The sequence below is a fragment of the Silurus aristotelis genome (genome assembly GCF_946808225.1).
Source record: "Silurus aristotelis genome assembly, chromosome: 13".
NCBI lineage: Eukaryota > Metazoa > Chordata > Actinopteri > Siluriformes > Siluridae > Silurus > Silurus aristotelis.
In genome coordinates, this window is record NC_139586.1 from 21,920,799 (window position 1) to 21,937,448 (window position 16,650).

Below are 16,650 nucleotides of genomic sequence, written 5' to 3' on the forward strand. Positions count from 1 at the left end.
TTACGCACTGCTCAAAGTTTACTGAATATGTATTTTTATATCGGAATTTTCACCATTGCGATCTCTACACATTTCTAAGAATTAAAGTGACTTTAATGCCAAATTTTGAGTTGTTCTTGTCTCTTTTTTTTTCTTTTTTTTTTAAACTAATATTATATATAAAAAAAATGAAATATTGTCATGTGCAACTGCCTGTTCGATGATGGTCACAATGCATGTGGTATGCTGTGATCTTTGATTTGACCTACGAAGCTCTGTGATGTTCTGGCTTATCAGGAAAGAAACACAGCATGTAGTGTACGCTCTTTGTTTAATTCAAGAAACAGAAATGTTTAAAGGCAGACTGGACAAAGTCTGAGCTAAAACTATTCCTTATTTGGTCATACAAATATGACCAGGAAAACCAGAGATGTGTTGGCTACATAAATTCACATACATGGAGTATCTAGGGTTGCACAAGCCAGTGCACTTTTAGCGCCGGTCCCAAGTCCAAATAAATGGGGAGGATTGCGTTAGGAAGGGCATCCAGCGTAAAATGTGCCAAATCAAATATGCGGATCACGAATCAGAATTTCATCCCAGATCGGTCGAGGCCCGGGTTAATAACGACCACCACAGGTATCGTTAGCCAACAGGGTACTGGTGGAAATTAGGCTACTGTTGGCCGAAGGAGGAGAAGGAGAGGAGGAAGACGTCTACAGAGACGGCAGGGAAAGGAGAAGTGTAGGAGAGTAGAGGTTTGGGTTGGTACTTTAAATGTTGGTACTATGACAAGGGAGAGAGGTAGCTGACATGATGTGTGTTCAGGAGACCAAGTGGAAAGGGAGTAAGGCCAGGAACATTTGGAGGTGGATTTAAACTGTTCTACCATGGTGTGGATGGAAATGGCAGTGGTGACAGTGTGATGAGGTGAAGAGGGATGTGGCAAAAGGCATATGAGGAGCTGTATGAGAAGTTGGACACTAAGGAAGGAGAAAAGGATTTGTACCGATTGGCCAGGCAGAGGGAACAAACTGGGATGTGCTGCAAGTTAGAGCAATAAAGGATGGAGATGGAAATGTGTTGACTAGAGAGGGGAGCGTGTTGAGAAGATAGAGGGAGTATTTTGAGCAGCTGATGAATGAGGAAATTAAGAGAGAGAAGGTTGGCTGATGTGGAGATGGTGAATCAGGAAATGGAAAGGATTAGTAAGGAGAAAGTGAAAGCAGTGATTAAGAGGATAAAGAGTGGAAAGTCGGTTGGACCAGATGACATACCGGTAGAAGCATGGAGATGTTTAGGAGAGATGGCAGTGGAGTTTTTAACCAGATTGTTCAACAAGATTTTGGAAAGTTAAAGGATGCCTGAGGAATGGAGAAGGGGTGTGCTGGTACTGATCTTTAAGATCTTTTAAGAGAGATGTGCAGACCTGCAGTAACTACAGGGGAATTAAGTTGATCAGTCACACCATGAAGTTATGGGAAAGATTAGTGGAAGCCAGGCTGAGAGAAGAGGTGACCATCTGTGAGCAACAGTATGGTTTCATGCCGAGGAAGAGCACCACAGGTGCATTATTTGCTTTGAGAATGTTGATGGAGAAGTATAGAGATGGTCAGGAGGAGTTGCATTGTGTGTTTGTGGATTTAGAGAAGGCGTATGATAGGGTGCTGAGAGAGGAGTTGTGGTATTGTATGAAGAAGTCAGGTGTGTCAGAAAAGTATGTAAGGGTGGTGCAGGACATGTATAAGGACAGTGTGACAGCAGTGAAGTGTGCAGTAGGAATGACAGACTGGTTCAAGGTGAAGGTTGGACTGCATCAAGGATCAGCTCTGAGCCCTTTCCTGTTTGCAGTGGTGATGGACAGGTTGATGGACGAGGTCAGACAGGAGTCTCCCTGGACTATGATGTTTGCGGATGATATTGTGATTTGTGGTAAGAGTAGGGAGCAGGTTGAGAAGAGCCTGGAGGGGTGGAGGTATGCGCCGGAGAGAAGGGGAATGAAAGTCAGTAGGAGTAAAACAGAGTACATGTGTGTGAATGAGAGGGAGGGAAGTGGAGTGGTGTGGTTGCAAGGAGAAGAGGTGGAGAAGGTGGAGGAGTTCAGGTACCTGGGGTCAACAGTGCAAAGTAATGGAGAGTGTGTTAGAGAAGTGAAGAAAAGTGTCCAGGCAGGGTGGAGTGGGTAAAGAAGAGTATTTGCGAGAGTGAAAGGGAAAGTTTATAGGACTGTGGTGAGACCTGCGATGTTGTATGGATTAGAGACAGTGGCATTGAGTAAAAGACAGGAGGTGGAGCTGGAGGTAGCAGAGCTGAAGATGTTGAGATTTTTATTGGAGGTGATGAGGATGGACAGGATTAGAAACGAGTTTGTTAGAGGGACAGCACATGTAGCACATTTTGGTGACAAAGTGAAAGAGGTATATTGGTAGGAGAATGCTGAGGATGGAGCGATCAGGAAGGAGGAAAAGAGGAAAGGGCAAGGAGGAGGTTTATGGATGTGGTGAAGGAAGACATGTAGGTAGTTGGTTTGAAAGAGGCAGATGTAGAGGAAAGGGGGGTATGGGGACGGATTATCCGCTGTGGCGCCCCCTAATGGGAGCAGCCGAAAGAATAAGTAGAAGTAGGATCTAGGGCCCACATTCCTTTCTATAGTACCAATACTATCAAACAGTTACCCCAGACAGGAAGTCACAAATACTGTACTCACATTGTATTGACATTACATACACACACACACACACACACACACACACATCAAAGGAATATGTGATAAGAGAAAGTGTGAGGCCCTCTTAATATTAGCATAATTGACATTTCAATTCTATTTTTATTGAGTTTAAAATTATATATTAAAATAATAATAAAATATTAAAAACATATATATATATATATATATATATATATATATATATATATATATATATATATATATATATATATATATATATATATTTTTTTTTTTTTATGTGTAAATGTTTCATTATATTCTTTCATATAGCATGAAAGACCAAATCACAATTTACCACAGGGTTGTGTGATGTGCTGTTTGTCCCCTGGTCCCTGGTTCAGTGTTTTGTGATGTGCTGTTTGTCCCTTGGTCCCTGGTTCAGGGTTGTGTGATGTGCTGTTTGTCCACTGGTCCCTGGTTCAATGTTTTGTGATGTGCTGTTTGTCCCCTGGTCCCTGGTTAAGGGTTGTGTGATGTGCTGGTTTGTCTCCTGGTCCCTGGTTCAGGGTTGTGTGATGTGCTGTTTGTACCCTGGTTCCCTGGGTCAGGGATGTGTGATGTGCTGGTTTTGACCTGTCGTAATCTCACGCGCTCAGAGGAAACACAAACAGCGCGTGAGCGAAGCCCATGAAGCCCCAGCCAATCATCGTGCAGGAGGCGGAGCTCGCATGAAAACTGGTGTCAATAAGGGTGAGTAGATAGTGCGCATGCGCAGTGCAGTAAGGCGTGTGTCCGGAACAATGTTTTTGGCTCTCGAGCAGTGACAGTTGTGTAGGTTTAAAAGAGTAACTTATATTTCCTTTTGCTCAAAATGCCCGGATAAGAAACTCCCGGAGACTTCAGGATGGAGATGTGTTTAGAGGCGGACAGTGTGGAGAAAAGGTAAATGCAGCACGGCTCTGTGGAATCGGACTGAAACACAAATACTGCTGCGGCACGAACCTCAAGCCGGACAGGTCCGTGCAGGGCACTTCCGGTTACTGCAGTTCGGTGCCCACATTCAGAGAGAACTCAAGTGAATTAAAACTAGCCGACTTAGCTAACGTGTGTGTGTGTGTGTGTGTGTGCGTGTAGCCGTTTAGTAAGTGATTAGCATTCTGAGCTAAGTGTCATTCTGCAGCTGCTGCCACAATCAGTTCACAAAATTAAATTCAAATCAATTCACCAAATTCGATTTAATTTGACATTCCACTGATTTTAATGTAATCACTAACCAAATATAAATACAAATTAATTAAACGAATTAAATTCAGTTTAACACACACACACACACACACACACACACACTTGATGGTGAGTTGTTTGTCAGAAATGGTGTGGGGGGGCAGCAGTGGTCGACAAAGTACACAAGGCATCTACTGGAGTTAAAGTAGAGATACAGTCTGTAAAATATTACTCCAGTAAAAGTAAAAGTGCTCCCTTTAAACTTTCCCTTGAGTTTTTGCCTTCAAATGTACTTAAGTATCCAAAGTACTATGATTTATTATGGCTATAATGTTCCTATTATCATTTCTGTCACAAGACTCTTCACTAAATCAATTCAGTTTGTGAAAAGACTGCAATGTTACTCTCAGCACACCAATCTATTAATAGAATAATATGAATGAGACGAACAATGATTGATATCTATTACGATTATCATGAGCCCAAATTCTTCTTTTCAACAACTTACAAACAAACAATTCATGCGAATAAGACCATGGATGTTGTGGCGAGTTCGAGTCTGGAGTTTCTTCCATTGTTTTTTCTCTCTAAATGTTCTGCTTGCTGTTGAACTGATGCTGAATTGTATGTTGGTGATAAGTGAGACCACCAAGCAGCAATCAAAACACTGATTGGTGGAATGCCGTGTGTTTGACCAGTTAAGTTTTTATCCACTCATAAATAAAAAGGAACGACTGATTTCGCAAAATGTAGTTGAGTAAAACGTATGATATTTGTCATTGAAATGTAGTGAAGTTCAAGTCTCCCCAATTGGAAATACTTCAGTAAAGTACATATATGTGAAAGAAGCTACCTCGAGAACAGTAGGGAATTACATTTACTTCCTTATTGTCCACCACTTTTCAGTAGTACTGTACTGTTCTTCTGTATTTCACATTCTGCCATCTGAAACAACAGCTGTGTGTCTTTACAGTTTTACACACGGGCGCACACACACCATTACCACAATGCTGTAAGCACTGAACAATATATTATTGTATTTAGGTCTCATGAGTGACTTCTCTTTCACACACACTTTCTCTCACAGTTTAACGTTTGCATTTAATGGCAGATGCCCTTATACAGAGACACTTTTTTTTTTTTTAATTCACACAGCTGTGCAGCTGTGGGGTTAAGGGCCTTGCTCAGGGGCCTAGAAGTGGTAGCATAGTTTGGTTCATCAGTTTTTAGATTTACTGGCATGACAAATAAATGGGCATTTGTACTGCCAAAGCATTCAAAATAACATTATGCAAACAAATAAGCAATGCAAACAATTTACATAAATTAAGAACAATCTCAAGGTGTTTTCCTTCAAATATTCTATGCATAAGGAAGAACAATACTAATAAAGAAGAACAATGCTAACAGCAGTAAGGATTCACCAGACAGATCACTCACTGTTCCTAATAATGTGGCAGGCCGAGGCATATAGTGCTGCTAATGTACAGCAGTGTTTATCTTCTCCTAGTAGGACAGGGAGTGTTTCTTTCACTCTTCTGTAGAATGAGGCGTGTTTGGGGTGTGTGGGTTGCATGTCTCTCTCGCTCTCACTATCAGTGTGACACGTGACACATGAAAATCACGTCACATGATCACTCGGTCACGTTCAGGAATGTTTGGAGCAGCAGTGGAAAAAATTAAATAAACAATTCGATTAGTTGTAAAAAGTAGTTTTTATGCCTTGTGTGTTTTTATTGACTTTCTTTAGACAGACAAATGAAAGTGTAGAGAGTGAGACAGAGGTGTGTGAAAATCATGTACTTCTGCAAAGTGTTTAGGTTTATGGTTTGATAGTCAGATGACACATCACATGAAAGATCCTATTGTCCTTTATGTCTGACATTAGGTCACTGTATTTTTCATGATAACACTACTCTACTGAGTAGCGTGAATGCTGGTTCATACCTGCGTCCTCCCTCCTTACAGGCGTGAACACTGGAAGCTCCTGTTGAACTTGAAGACGACCGTCGAAGGTCTTTTATCCACAAATAACCCCAATGTTTGGTCTCGTTATGGAGGACTGCAGCGACTGCACAAAGACATGACCAACATCCTGAGTCATGGCCTCAAACATGAACAGGTATGAACATGATCCCAGCACATGTTACCCCCCACCCTCTCACACTATCACACAGCTAACCCCCCCACCCCCCACACTATCACACATGTAACCCTCCACACTATCACACAGTTAACTCCCCACACCATCACACATGCAGCCCCCCACCCTCTCACACCATCACACATGCAACCCCCCACCCTCTCACACCATCACACATGCAGCCCCCCACCCTCTCACACCATCACACAAGTAGCCCCCACCCTCTTACACTATCACACATGTAACCCCCCATCCTCTCAGACTATCACACATGTAACCCTTCCACCCCCTCAGACTATCGCACATGTAACCCCCCCTCCTCTCAGACTATCGCACATGTAACCCTTCCACCCTCTCAGACTATCACACATGTAACCCACCCACCCTCTTATACTATCACACATGTTACCCCCCACCCTCTCACACTATCACACATGTAATCACACATGTAACCCCCCACCCTCTCACACTATCACACATGTAACCCCCCTATCCTCTCAGACTATCACACATGTAACCCCCCTATCCTCTCAGACTATCACACATGTAACCCCCCTATCCTCTCAGACTATACGTGTGGTATTTCTCTCTCTCTCTCTCTCTCTCTCTCTCTCTCTCTCTCTTTATTCTTTCTTACTGCCTGTCTTTCTTACTACCTTTCTCTATGCAGGTGTACTATAAGCAGAAGGATTACTGGCGCTTTGTGTGGTGTCTGCGGTCCATCAGTCCCAATCTTGCTCCTCATGTAGAACCGGTAAAACACACACACACACACACACACACACACACACACAAAAACATTAATACTTTAACACTATGAAAACAATGTGTCTGTGTGTCTTTGTGTAGTTCAGTCAGATGGAGCCGGTGTTGAGCAGCAGTGTTCAGGGAGAGAGTGATAAGGCCGAACGTTGGCTCCTTCACAGCCTGCAAAGTCACACACTTTCTATGCAACTAAAACCCCTGATCACACAACGCAGCACTACCCGCAAGTACTATACAGGTACACACACACACACATACACACAGACACTGTAACACTACCAGCAAGTCCTATACAGGTACACGCACGCACACACTGTAACACTACCCGCAAGTACTATACAGGTACGCACGCACACACACACACACACACACACACGCACGTGACACTACCCGCAAGTACTATACAGGTACGCAGACACACACACACACACACGACACTACTCGCAAGTACTATACAGGTACACACACACCATAACACTACCCGCAAGTACTATACAGGTACACTCACTCTCCCATTCCCTCTCACACCTCACACACACACACACACACACACACTCCACTTTCTACCTTGGAGAATGGATTTTTTAAATGGACAGCTTTGAAGATGTGTTTTTACCTTACTGTAGACGAAGCGTTTCTTCTGAGTGATCTACACGTGGCAGCCATGTTTCAATGTTTGGAGGCAGTGGAGAAGAATGATGCACGACTGCTCGCCCTCATCAACACTACCCGCGTGAGTTTTCATGCCTTTTGTCTAATTGCTATAGTTCCTACACAGGCAGGGGACAAATCACCAGCCCAGTTCAGGGGCGTAGCCATCATTTAAAAAATGGGGGGGACGAAATGTCTAGTGTTACCTGTGTTTTTTAATTTTTTTTTATTTCTTTTTTCAGTTAACCCTTGCGTAATCAACAGGTTTTATTTGTAATCATATTTTTTTTTTGCTTTATATGCTTTATGATTATATATGATTATAAAACAGAAAGAAAGAAAGAAATACAACAGCTTACCACTGGGACAGTACCTTAAAAGGACATCTTTGTACCTTATTTACCCCAAAAATTTATACTTGTACATTAAGGTACACATTGGTACTCTAAGGTAGTAATGTGTACCTTTTTGAGTATAAAGTACAAAAATGTCCTTATAATGGTACTAAGAGTATATTGTTTACATATTTCAAATTGTGTATGCACAGTACATGGCACACAGTAATGGATACCTGCACATTCAAATAATACTTTATTTTGTTCTATTGTATAGTCCATGTTTCAGGAATAAAACAAGTAATTCAAAAACAAACTATTGAAAGAAAATATGTATTGAACTCAACTGACAAACATGTCAAGACCCGATATCAATTATACAATGAGATGAAATAAACATTTAGTGTCACTTCTTTTAAGCTTCCTGGCTGGTTTGTTTAAAAGTAGTAGCTTTTTACGCAGTGTTAAAGCGAACATATATCTCAATACATAAAGCTACTTAAAACTGCCAAAACGTAAAATTAGTGCAATAATGAAAGAGCACCCCATAAAATAAAGATCAGTTCCTATCAGCATACTGTAACGTTCCCCCTGTCATCTACCCTCATTCACCGGACTACATTACCCATCATCCTTTGCACCCCGTCATCCACCATGTTTGTTTCCCGTCTTCACCTGTCTGTTCACCCGGACTCTCTTTATACTCATCACCATTGTCTTCACTTATTGTCGGTTATCGTCTTTACTACTTTGTATGTATGTGTGATTTACCTGCTCCTTATTATTAAAATTACATCTTTAATGTTACTATTCGTCGTCCTCGTCTCTCCCTGTACATAACGTGACACATACTTGATATTATGTAGAATTAGCAGTTAAACATGCTGTAAAATCTCACTTCAACATTATCTTTATTCTTATTTGAAGGGTTTTGATAACACGCTTGTTAAAACAAAAGACGTTATAAAAGAGTTTAAGGAAAATACACAGAAAAAAAGTGAACGTTTGTCTAAGCAGCTATTTTTCCTTATAATCCTTTAAAACTTGCTAATTATTCAACAAAAACAACAGGCAGAGCTACTAAACATTGTGCAACACAATTCGGATGCCATATGCCAACTTACACTGCGTGACTTTTTTTGTAAAAAAAAACAAAACAAAACAAAAGGAGTGAGGCGGTTTTTGCAGCTTTGAGCTCATCGCAACCGAATGTTGGGTCGCGCGCGGGACCGCGGATGCGACTCGAGCTACAGTACTGGTGCGCGTGACAACGTGATGACGTGACAAGTGAGTGATTGATTGCCATGGATACGTGAACGTCATGTATCGACTATCTTGTCTCTTTGGATTTTAAATCACTCTGCATTTGTATACATTGCTCCATTAAAACCTCATGTCGTGAACACACACACACTCTCTAATAAAAAATGAGGGGGCCGAATTTACTTTTTATAAAAAGTGCGGTCGACATGTCCCCCACGTAATCTACGCCCCTGGCCCAGTTACATGCAGATTACAGGCTCTCAGCATTTTAACACAAATTCTCCCATCACACAAGTAAGATCAGACATCAGCTTCTGACAGGAAATGTAGCACGCATGCTTGGAAGTGAGATTGTCATGTGCTGTTTTAAAATTCATTTCCATGTATCTTAAATTAATTATTTGATTAAACATTGAGGAAAATAAAAAACTTTATTGAGGAACACTTCAAATAAATAGTTACATCCAAAATGGAAAAAAAGAGAAATCATTAAATTTTCCTCAATGTTTATTGAGAAACACTTCGAATAAATAAAAAAGTTACATCCAAAATGAATAGATGCTTAATAAACAGCTAGACAAATAAGCAGCACTTTGTGTATAAGTAATTCGCCTCTAGAGGCCTCTCCCATGCTGCATAATGCAACCCGGAAAAACTACCGGTAAGGATTTTTGCTGAACGTTTCAACAAACTATCGATTTATCTGCAAAACTGATGAATCGATTGGCCTCTAGTCTATACACACCCACCAGTGCATTATGGGTATTCTGGGGATTGTAGCAGACAGTGTGTGTCTTTTTATATAATAGCGTATACACAATTGTGTATATTCTGCAGCTTTCCCATTTGAAGGAGTGCGTTCCTGTGGACCTGCTCACCACCCAGCAGCATGTGTTGCCTGGAGCTTCCACATGCACACACACTCCATCTGGCTCGTTCAGAGACGGTGCACACACTGTGTATTCTGAGAGGAATTCAGGTACAACTCACTTTACATTTTACATTATAATCTAATATACAATTATAAATGTGTTTATATGTATATACGCATGTATTGCAGATGCATCTGGGTGTGATTGTGGCTCGGGGGTTCCGTGGGCTTGTTTGAGCACCAACGAAAGCAACCTGGACCCAGCGACGACCCAGAATGCACAGACCAACTCCACCCATACTGCTAACCCCGCCCCTTCTGAGGTTGGGGACTGTGATGGTAATGACGGCCCCGAGTATCTAGCCATAGGGAACCTGGGTAGGCGAAGCCGCAGAGGTTCCAGCAGCTCAACCCAAAACAACGAGCATGTTCAGGTCAGGTGTGATGCTCCAGAAGCTCCAGCCCGTTCCCAAAGACGCAGCTCTTTCTCAGATATGGAAAGGGGAAAGAGACGAAGCTTCAGGGGTCATGCAAGGTCACTGTCTGATACAGGGGTCATGCAGAAGCACAAACAAGGTAAGAATGAGCGAACTTGTGTGTGTGTGTGTGTGTGTGTGTGTGTGTGTGTGTGTGTGTGTGTGTGTGTGTGTGTGTGTGTGTAGGGGTCATCTGGACTACAGCGCCTTTGAGATAGAGCATAGTTTCTCTGAGTCTAAGCTTGGAATTGACTCTAAGTCTTATATTTCTCTCAGGCAGTATTTAACTTTCTTTTTGCTTCTAGGAAAATAAACACCAAGCACTGTCTCTCTTTTTTTAAACAAATTTTCGATCAGAGGTGTTGAACTCTCCTCCACTGATTCCTGATTAAGTGAAGTTGATTGTGTGTAGTTTTTACAGCATTCCAATAGAACGTAACTGTAATACTGCTCCTAATCAGCACCAACTGCCCCCTCCCTACTGGTCACACCCTCACTTTACCTCTTATTATCTCTTTTGTCTATCTTGTTTTCTCTCCCTTTCTCTCTCCCTGTGTGTGTGAAGGAGGGAACCAGAGGAAAATCACCATTATTATAGAGGATCCTGCTGAAGGTTGGCAGTGCACTGGTGCTGCATTATTCTTTTCATCCCTACATTCCTCCACAAGTTTCTCTACACCTTTTTTTTTCCCCCACTCGCATTCGTTCTGGTTGGCTGTGGCCTGCTGTCATTCAAAAATAAATTCATTGTATTTGTTGACTGATTTTAATTTGTCTATTTCATCTTTTGTTATTCTTATTATTATTATGAGACACAATCGAATCCCACCTGCCTGTCTGTATAAAACATGTCTAAAATCTCAGATCTCCATATCTTAGAGCCTTAATATTATATTTATTATGCAGTAACCTGTAGTTTTTATTGCAGTTTTAATGCACCTTTATATATATATATATATATATATATATATATATATATATATAAATAAAAATAAATAAATAAATAATAAATAACCTGATGATGGCCTTCAGGTTCCAGGTCGTTTTGCATCAGTTCTAGTAATAAATGGAGGTCTGTGATTCAATCTCATTTATTTTATCGATTATTGTGCTTTTGTTTTTCATGTCTTGTCCTTGAAAACATCTCCATCATGCCAACTGACCCAGATGTTTAATTTGGTTTTATTTGATTTTTTTTGTGTGCGTGTTTTTTAATTTTTTCTTCCAGAGACGGTTGTAGACGAGCAGAGTGTGAGTTTTGGGCCTTTCTCCCCTCACAGCAGTGACAGCAGTCATAGTTCTCTTTACATGGAGGCCGGTGAGTGTACAGTATGTAATAATCTCATACACGCACAATACCACACACACACACACACACACACACACACACAGTCTCGCTGACTACAAAGGGCACTAAAACAGATTTTTGTACGTACGAATTCACCTTAGAGAAATATAACTCAAGGCAGTCTGGTGTTTGGACATTGTATGGTCTCTATAGTGAATGTGGTGTTGTGTTTGTTTTATCTGTAGGAGGTCTTCAGTATGGTAGCGGGTGGCATTCTGATGGATTGTTCCGGAAACCATCAGAGGGTCAAAGTCTGATCAGCTACCTGTCAGAGCAGGACTTTGGCAGCTGTGCAGATCTAGAGAAGGTGTGTGCATGTCTGCTTCAGTCTTATTGACATGTCTTTTCAAACTTTAGGTCTTACTCGACTATGTATCTCTCACTTGAGTGTGTCTCGCTTCCTTGACAAGTTTTCTGTGCATCTTATTTCATTGCATGTCTCACTTGGCTGTGTCTCAATTCCCTTCGCAGGAGAACGCACATTTCAGCATCTCTGAATCGCTGATTGCTGCCATCGAGCTGATGAAATGTAAGATGAGGGCAGAGGAGGCAGACGAGGATGGAGACAGCGACAGTGAGATCCAGCAGCTGAAACAGAAGATCCGTCTGCGCAGACAGCAGATCCGCCGCAGCCGTATGCAAACATCCAGCTCCACCAACCCCAGTGAGACTGACTTCAATACCAAATCAGCCTCCTTTTTTTTTTTTTTTTTTTTTTTTTTTTTTTGGACTCTTTTTAATGTGTGGGTGTCTGTGTGTGTTTGTGTTCTCAGCTCTTCCATCCACAGAGAGTGGTGGATCTGTGCAGAGTTCCAGGGATTCTGTGCTTAACTCTGACTCTGGATCATCTGATGATGTGGAGGATCCTGTGCTTAGAGGTAGGATTCAGTGTACTGTGTAAGGGTATTAGGGTGTATGGTTTATTGCGTTTGTATAGGCAACAGTGAGGGTACATTTGTCTGATACTGATACCTTTCAATGATCGAGCCATATTATCTTTCTCAATCCAGTGAATTGTATAGTCAGTGATATATATATATCCCATGATTTAACCAGCTAATATATGCAAGCTGATTAATTTAAATAAAAAAATCTTTATTTGGAAACCACTCTAAAGCTGAAGATGGTTTCACATGAACAGCCTAAATATCCATGAAGTTATATCCATGAAGAACAACTCAAGAGGATGGATTTGGACTGCAATTTATCTGACCAGTCACTACAATGCCTTGTACTGCAGTTTGCGTTTAAGCTCCAATATGGAAATATAATGAATGAATATTTGGTACCCCCCAGATAAGGAAGGGTTCCCTTCTGAATCTGGTTCCTCTCAAGGTTTCTTCCTCTTACTAAACCAGGGAGATTTTCCTTGCCACCAGCACCAATGACTCAATCTTTAGGGATAAACGTATAGGCACTAACATATACATTTATTTTATAACCCTTTTATAACCACTTTTATGTCTGTCAAGCTGCTTTGGGACAATGTCCATTGTTGAAAGTGCTATACAAATAAAACTGAATTGAATTAATTACTTAAGTTAAAACTGCTGCTTTTGCCCGTTTCTGCCACATAAAAAAGTGTGCCTAATTACGACTGTTCTTCCAATGACGAGGTTATTTCTCGCAATTTTGACTTTATTTCTCTTAAAAATCTCTGGTGCATCCACCGGTAACCATGCTGTCGGTCTGGAGTTTGAAGCTGCAGGTGTATGAACGAGGCTCCTCTGCTTCATGTGTCTCAGCTCCTCCGGACCTGATTGTGAGACGCGAGTTCTCTCCAGGTATCTGGGGTTTAGTTTGATGCCACATGCTTCTACTGATTGGAGCCTATTTCATTTTCAATGTGTTAAGCTTACTGGCACTACAAAGAGAGCGAATCTGACCGATTGGGGGAAAAAAGGCGGAATTGCGAGAAATAAACTTTTGTGTCGGAAAACGGGCTTCCATATGAATCTCACTCATCCCTCGTTGTTTTTTCCTTGTTCCTCCATTTTATTTTTTGTTCTGCAACATCTTCCTGATGCTTCGTGTGTAGTTAAATTGTATTCGAATTACTCGAGGAATCATTTCAGCCCTAAAACACATCATCAGGTTGTGTTTAAAGTTGTTTTTACAACATTCTAGGGTGTAGTGAAATGGTATTGTTGTTATTATGAACCATTGTTGTTGTTATAGTTTGAATTAATGTAATTACTGTTGTGTTTTTATTATCCGTGTTATAGATTCAGATGTTAAACAGAGTACAACCATGAGCAGCAGGTCCTTTATCAGCTCTGAGTCTGTGTGAGTTAACCTATGCACACACAAACACACACCTATTTGTCTGTTTTGTTGACTAACATGGAAAAAGACAGATTGGCAGATTAAATAGTCTTATACTGATCCCAAACTAATCACATAGAGGTAAGTTTACTGTTCCCAAGATAATCCAGAGTAGTTGCCCATACTGATCCTAAACAATTATCATACTAATCCCACACTCTACTGACCCCAAGCCAATCCCATACTGAACTCCTGCTAATCCTAAACTAATGTCCCGCTCTTTCCCACATTAGTAAACAACTCCACGTTGATCCCAAACAAATCTCACACTGAACAACTCCTTGTCCTGCAACTGTCCTGATTCCCTGTTGATCCCCCACTCATTCCATACTGATCCTGTACAGATATCCACACACTAACAGGCACTTCAAAAACTTCTCTTTTGGAGTTCTGATGTCAGATGTGTGATGGGGACGTGCATAACGTCATGACCCGCGTTTTAATGCACAGCGTGTGCCATGCATGTCTGTACATCAGATCAGAAAATACATCAAATTTGATCTAGCCCACTCTATGATGCACATAAATCAGCCAATTGCTGTAAAGAGTTTAAACATGTGTTTAGGTCTCAGTGGCTGTTGCAGTCGAATAGTGCTGAATCAGTTGCAATGGGGCTGCTGCGTCAGTTTGAGGGTCTGCAGCTTCCTGCTGCCTCTGAACTTGAGTGGCTTGTCCCTGAACACGATGCTCCTCAGAAGGTATGCACACCGAACACACACACACACACACACACACACACACACACACACACACACACACACACACACACACACACACACACACACAAACATACAGGTATTTTTGTGGAACTACCTTAAGCATGGCTTCCATTACTGCCATTCTCATCTGACCAGATCTTATTACTTTAGGACATGAGTCAGCAAGATAGAATTGTACCTTAACAAGTGTGAATAAATAGTGTGTGTGTGTGTGTGTGTGTGTGTGTGTGTGTGTGTGTGTGTGTGTGTGTGTGTGTGTGTGTGTTGCACACATGTCTTTGTAGCTACTGCCGATGCCTGACTCTGTGCCAATCTCTCCGGATGACGGTGAACACGCTGACGTGTACAAACTGCGAATTCGTGTGAGGGGGAATCTGGAGTGGGCACCACCCAGGCCTCAGATCATCTTTAACGTCCATCATGCACACAAGTAAGACACTTTAAATGTAGAGCACATTAAACAGGGAATTGGTAGCTCAGGTCCTGAGTTTAGCATTCTCTCAGTCAGCCTCAAGTATTCACCTAGAATCCTTTTCCAACAATCCTGAAAGAGTTCCCAGAGGTGTTGAGTGCTTGTTGGCTGCTTTTCCTTCTCTCTCCAATCCAACTCATTCCTATCTATCTCAACCGGATTTAGTTTGGGTGGTTATGGAGGCTAGGTCATCTGATGCAGCATTCAATCACTCATTTTCTAAACAAATAATAGCTCTTATATAACCTGGAGATGTGTTTGGGGTCATCCATAGTTTGGGTGTTTTTAGTATTAATATACAATTTTGAAAATAATAAAAATAATTGGATGTTAAGTGCTGATTTTAATACTTTATTTGTAGCTGCTATTGTATCTATTTTTTTTCGCGTGTGTGTGTGTGTGTGTGTGTGTGTGTGTGTGTGTGTGTGTGTGTGTGTGTGTGTGTGTGTGTGTGTGTGTGTGTGTGTTCAGGAGGAAAGTGTTGGTGATGAAGCAGAATTACAGGTGTGCAGGGTGTGGAACTCGTGTTGACCCAGGTGACATTCTGCTGGACTTCATAACCTGTCATAACCCGTTTTCATCACATACCTTATAACAGCCGATATGTATGTGTTGTAGATTACATCAAAAGGATGCGTTACTGCGAGTACCTAGGCCGCTATTTTTGTCAGTGTTGCCATGATAACGCAGTTGCTGTGGTGCCTGGGCGGGTCCTGACTAAATGGGATTTCGGGAAATATTATGTCAGTAACTTTGCCCGAGACCTGCTGGGAAAAATTGCCCAGGATCCTTTGTTCAACCTCAACGACATCAACAGCGGCTTGTACAAGAAGGTGAAGAGCTTGGAGGCTGTTAGGGTAAGATGAAGAACTGCCTTATTATTATTATTATTATTATTATTATTATTATTATTATTATTATTATAATATTATTATTAATGTAGATCTGCTCATTAATGGTTTTATTATTTTCTTTAGTTTTATTTATGGCATAAACTGATCAAAAATTGCGTGTGTGTATGTGTATACAGGTGTTGAGGCTGCAGCTGTACCACTTGAAGAACCTCTTTAAAACCTGCCGCCTGGCCAAAGGGTACAACTTAATGATCTTATACACAGTATGCTTATGCGTGATTTGTGTGTACGTATGTTTATACTTAATTATGTTTTGTGTGTGTATCCACTCTCAGACCCCTACAGCACTTTGACTCAGTTTCTGCACACCTGACTGAAGACCTCCACCTGTTCTCACTGAATGATCTGTCAGCTGTGCGCTCTGGTGGCCTCGCACCCAAACTGCGGGACTTGGTTCGGGTGGGATCCGAGCATGTCACTTCCTGTATGGTAAGAGACAATTGGAAAATTCATATGTAATTTCTGTGTAAAAAAAAAACAAAACATGCAAACGTGTG

At 41.4% G+C, this 16,650-nt stretch overlaps 1 protein-coding gene across 3 annotated transcripts in view; it reads left to right on the forward strand.

Annotated features, from left to right (window-relative positions):
* Positions 1-3,392: 3,392 nt before the first annotated feature.
* Positions 3,393-16,650, forward strand: part of rubcn (rubicon autophagy regulator) — a 16,338-nt gene continuing 3,080 nt past the window's right edge. Inside the window, exons 1-18 of one of the 3 annotated variants that reach the window (XM_083559104.1) lie at positions 3,393-3,589; positions 5,840-5,993; positions 6,685-6,768; positions 6,864-7,017; positions 7,406-7,512; positions 9,866-10,007; positions 10,089-10,475; positions 11,604-11,693; positions 11,909-12,030; positions 12,195-12,387; positions 12,497-12,601; positions 13,949-14,009; positions 14,614-14,746; positions 15,052-15,197; positions 15,711-15,775; positions 15,858-16,096; positions 16,270-16,331; positions 16,429-16,582. In XM_083559104.1, coding sequence (XP_083415230.1) covers positions 3,552-3,589; positions 5,840-5,993; positions 6,685-6,768; positions 6,864-7,017; positions 7,406-7,512; positions 9,866-10,007; positions 10,089-10,475; positions 11,604-11,693; positions 11,909-12,030; positions 12,195-12,387; positions 12,497-12,601; positions 13,949-14,009; positions 14,614-14,746; positions 15,052-15,197; positions 15,711-15,775; positions 15,858-16,096; positions 16,270-16,331; positions 16,429-16,582 — 2,436 coding nt within the window. In that variant the 5' untranslated portion in view covers positions 3,393-3,551. The remainder of the gene's footprint in view (positions 3,590-5,839; positions 5,994-6,684; positions 6,769-6,863; positions 7,018-7,405; positions 7,513-9,865; positions 10,008-10,088; positions 10,476-11,603; positions 11,694-11,908; positions 12,031-12,194; positions 12,388-12,496; positions 12,602-13,948; positions 14,010-14,613; positions 14,747-15,051; positions 15,198-15,710; positions 15,776-15,857; positions 16,097-16,269; positions 16,332-16,428; positions 16,583-16,650) is intronic. The other 2 variants (XM_083559103.1, XM_083559105.1) reach the window with 2 other exon arrangements.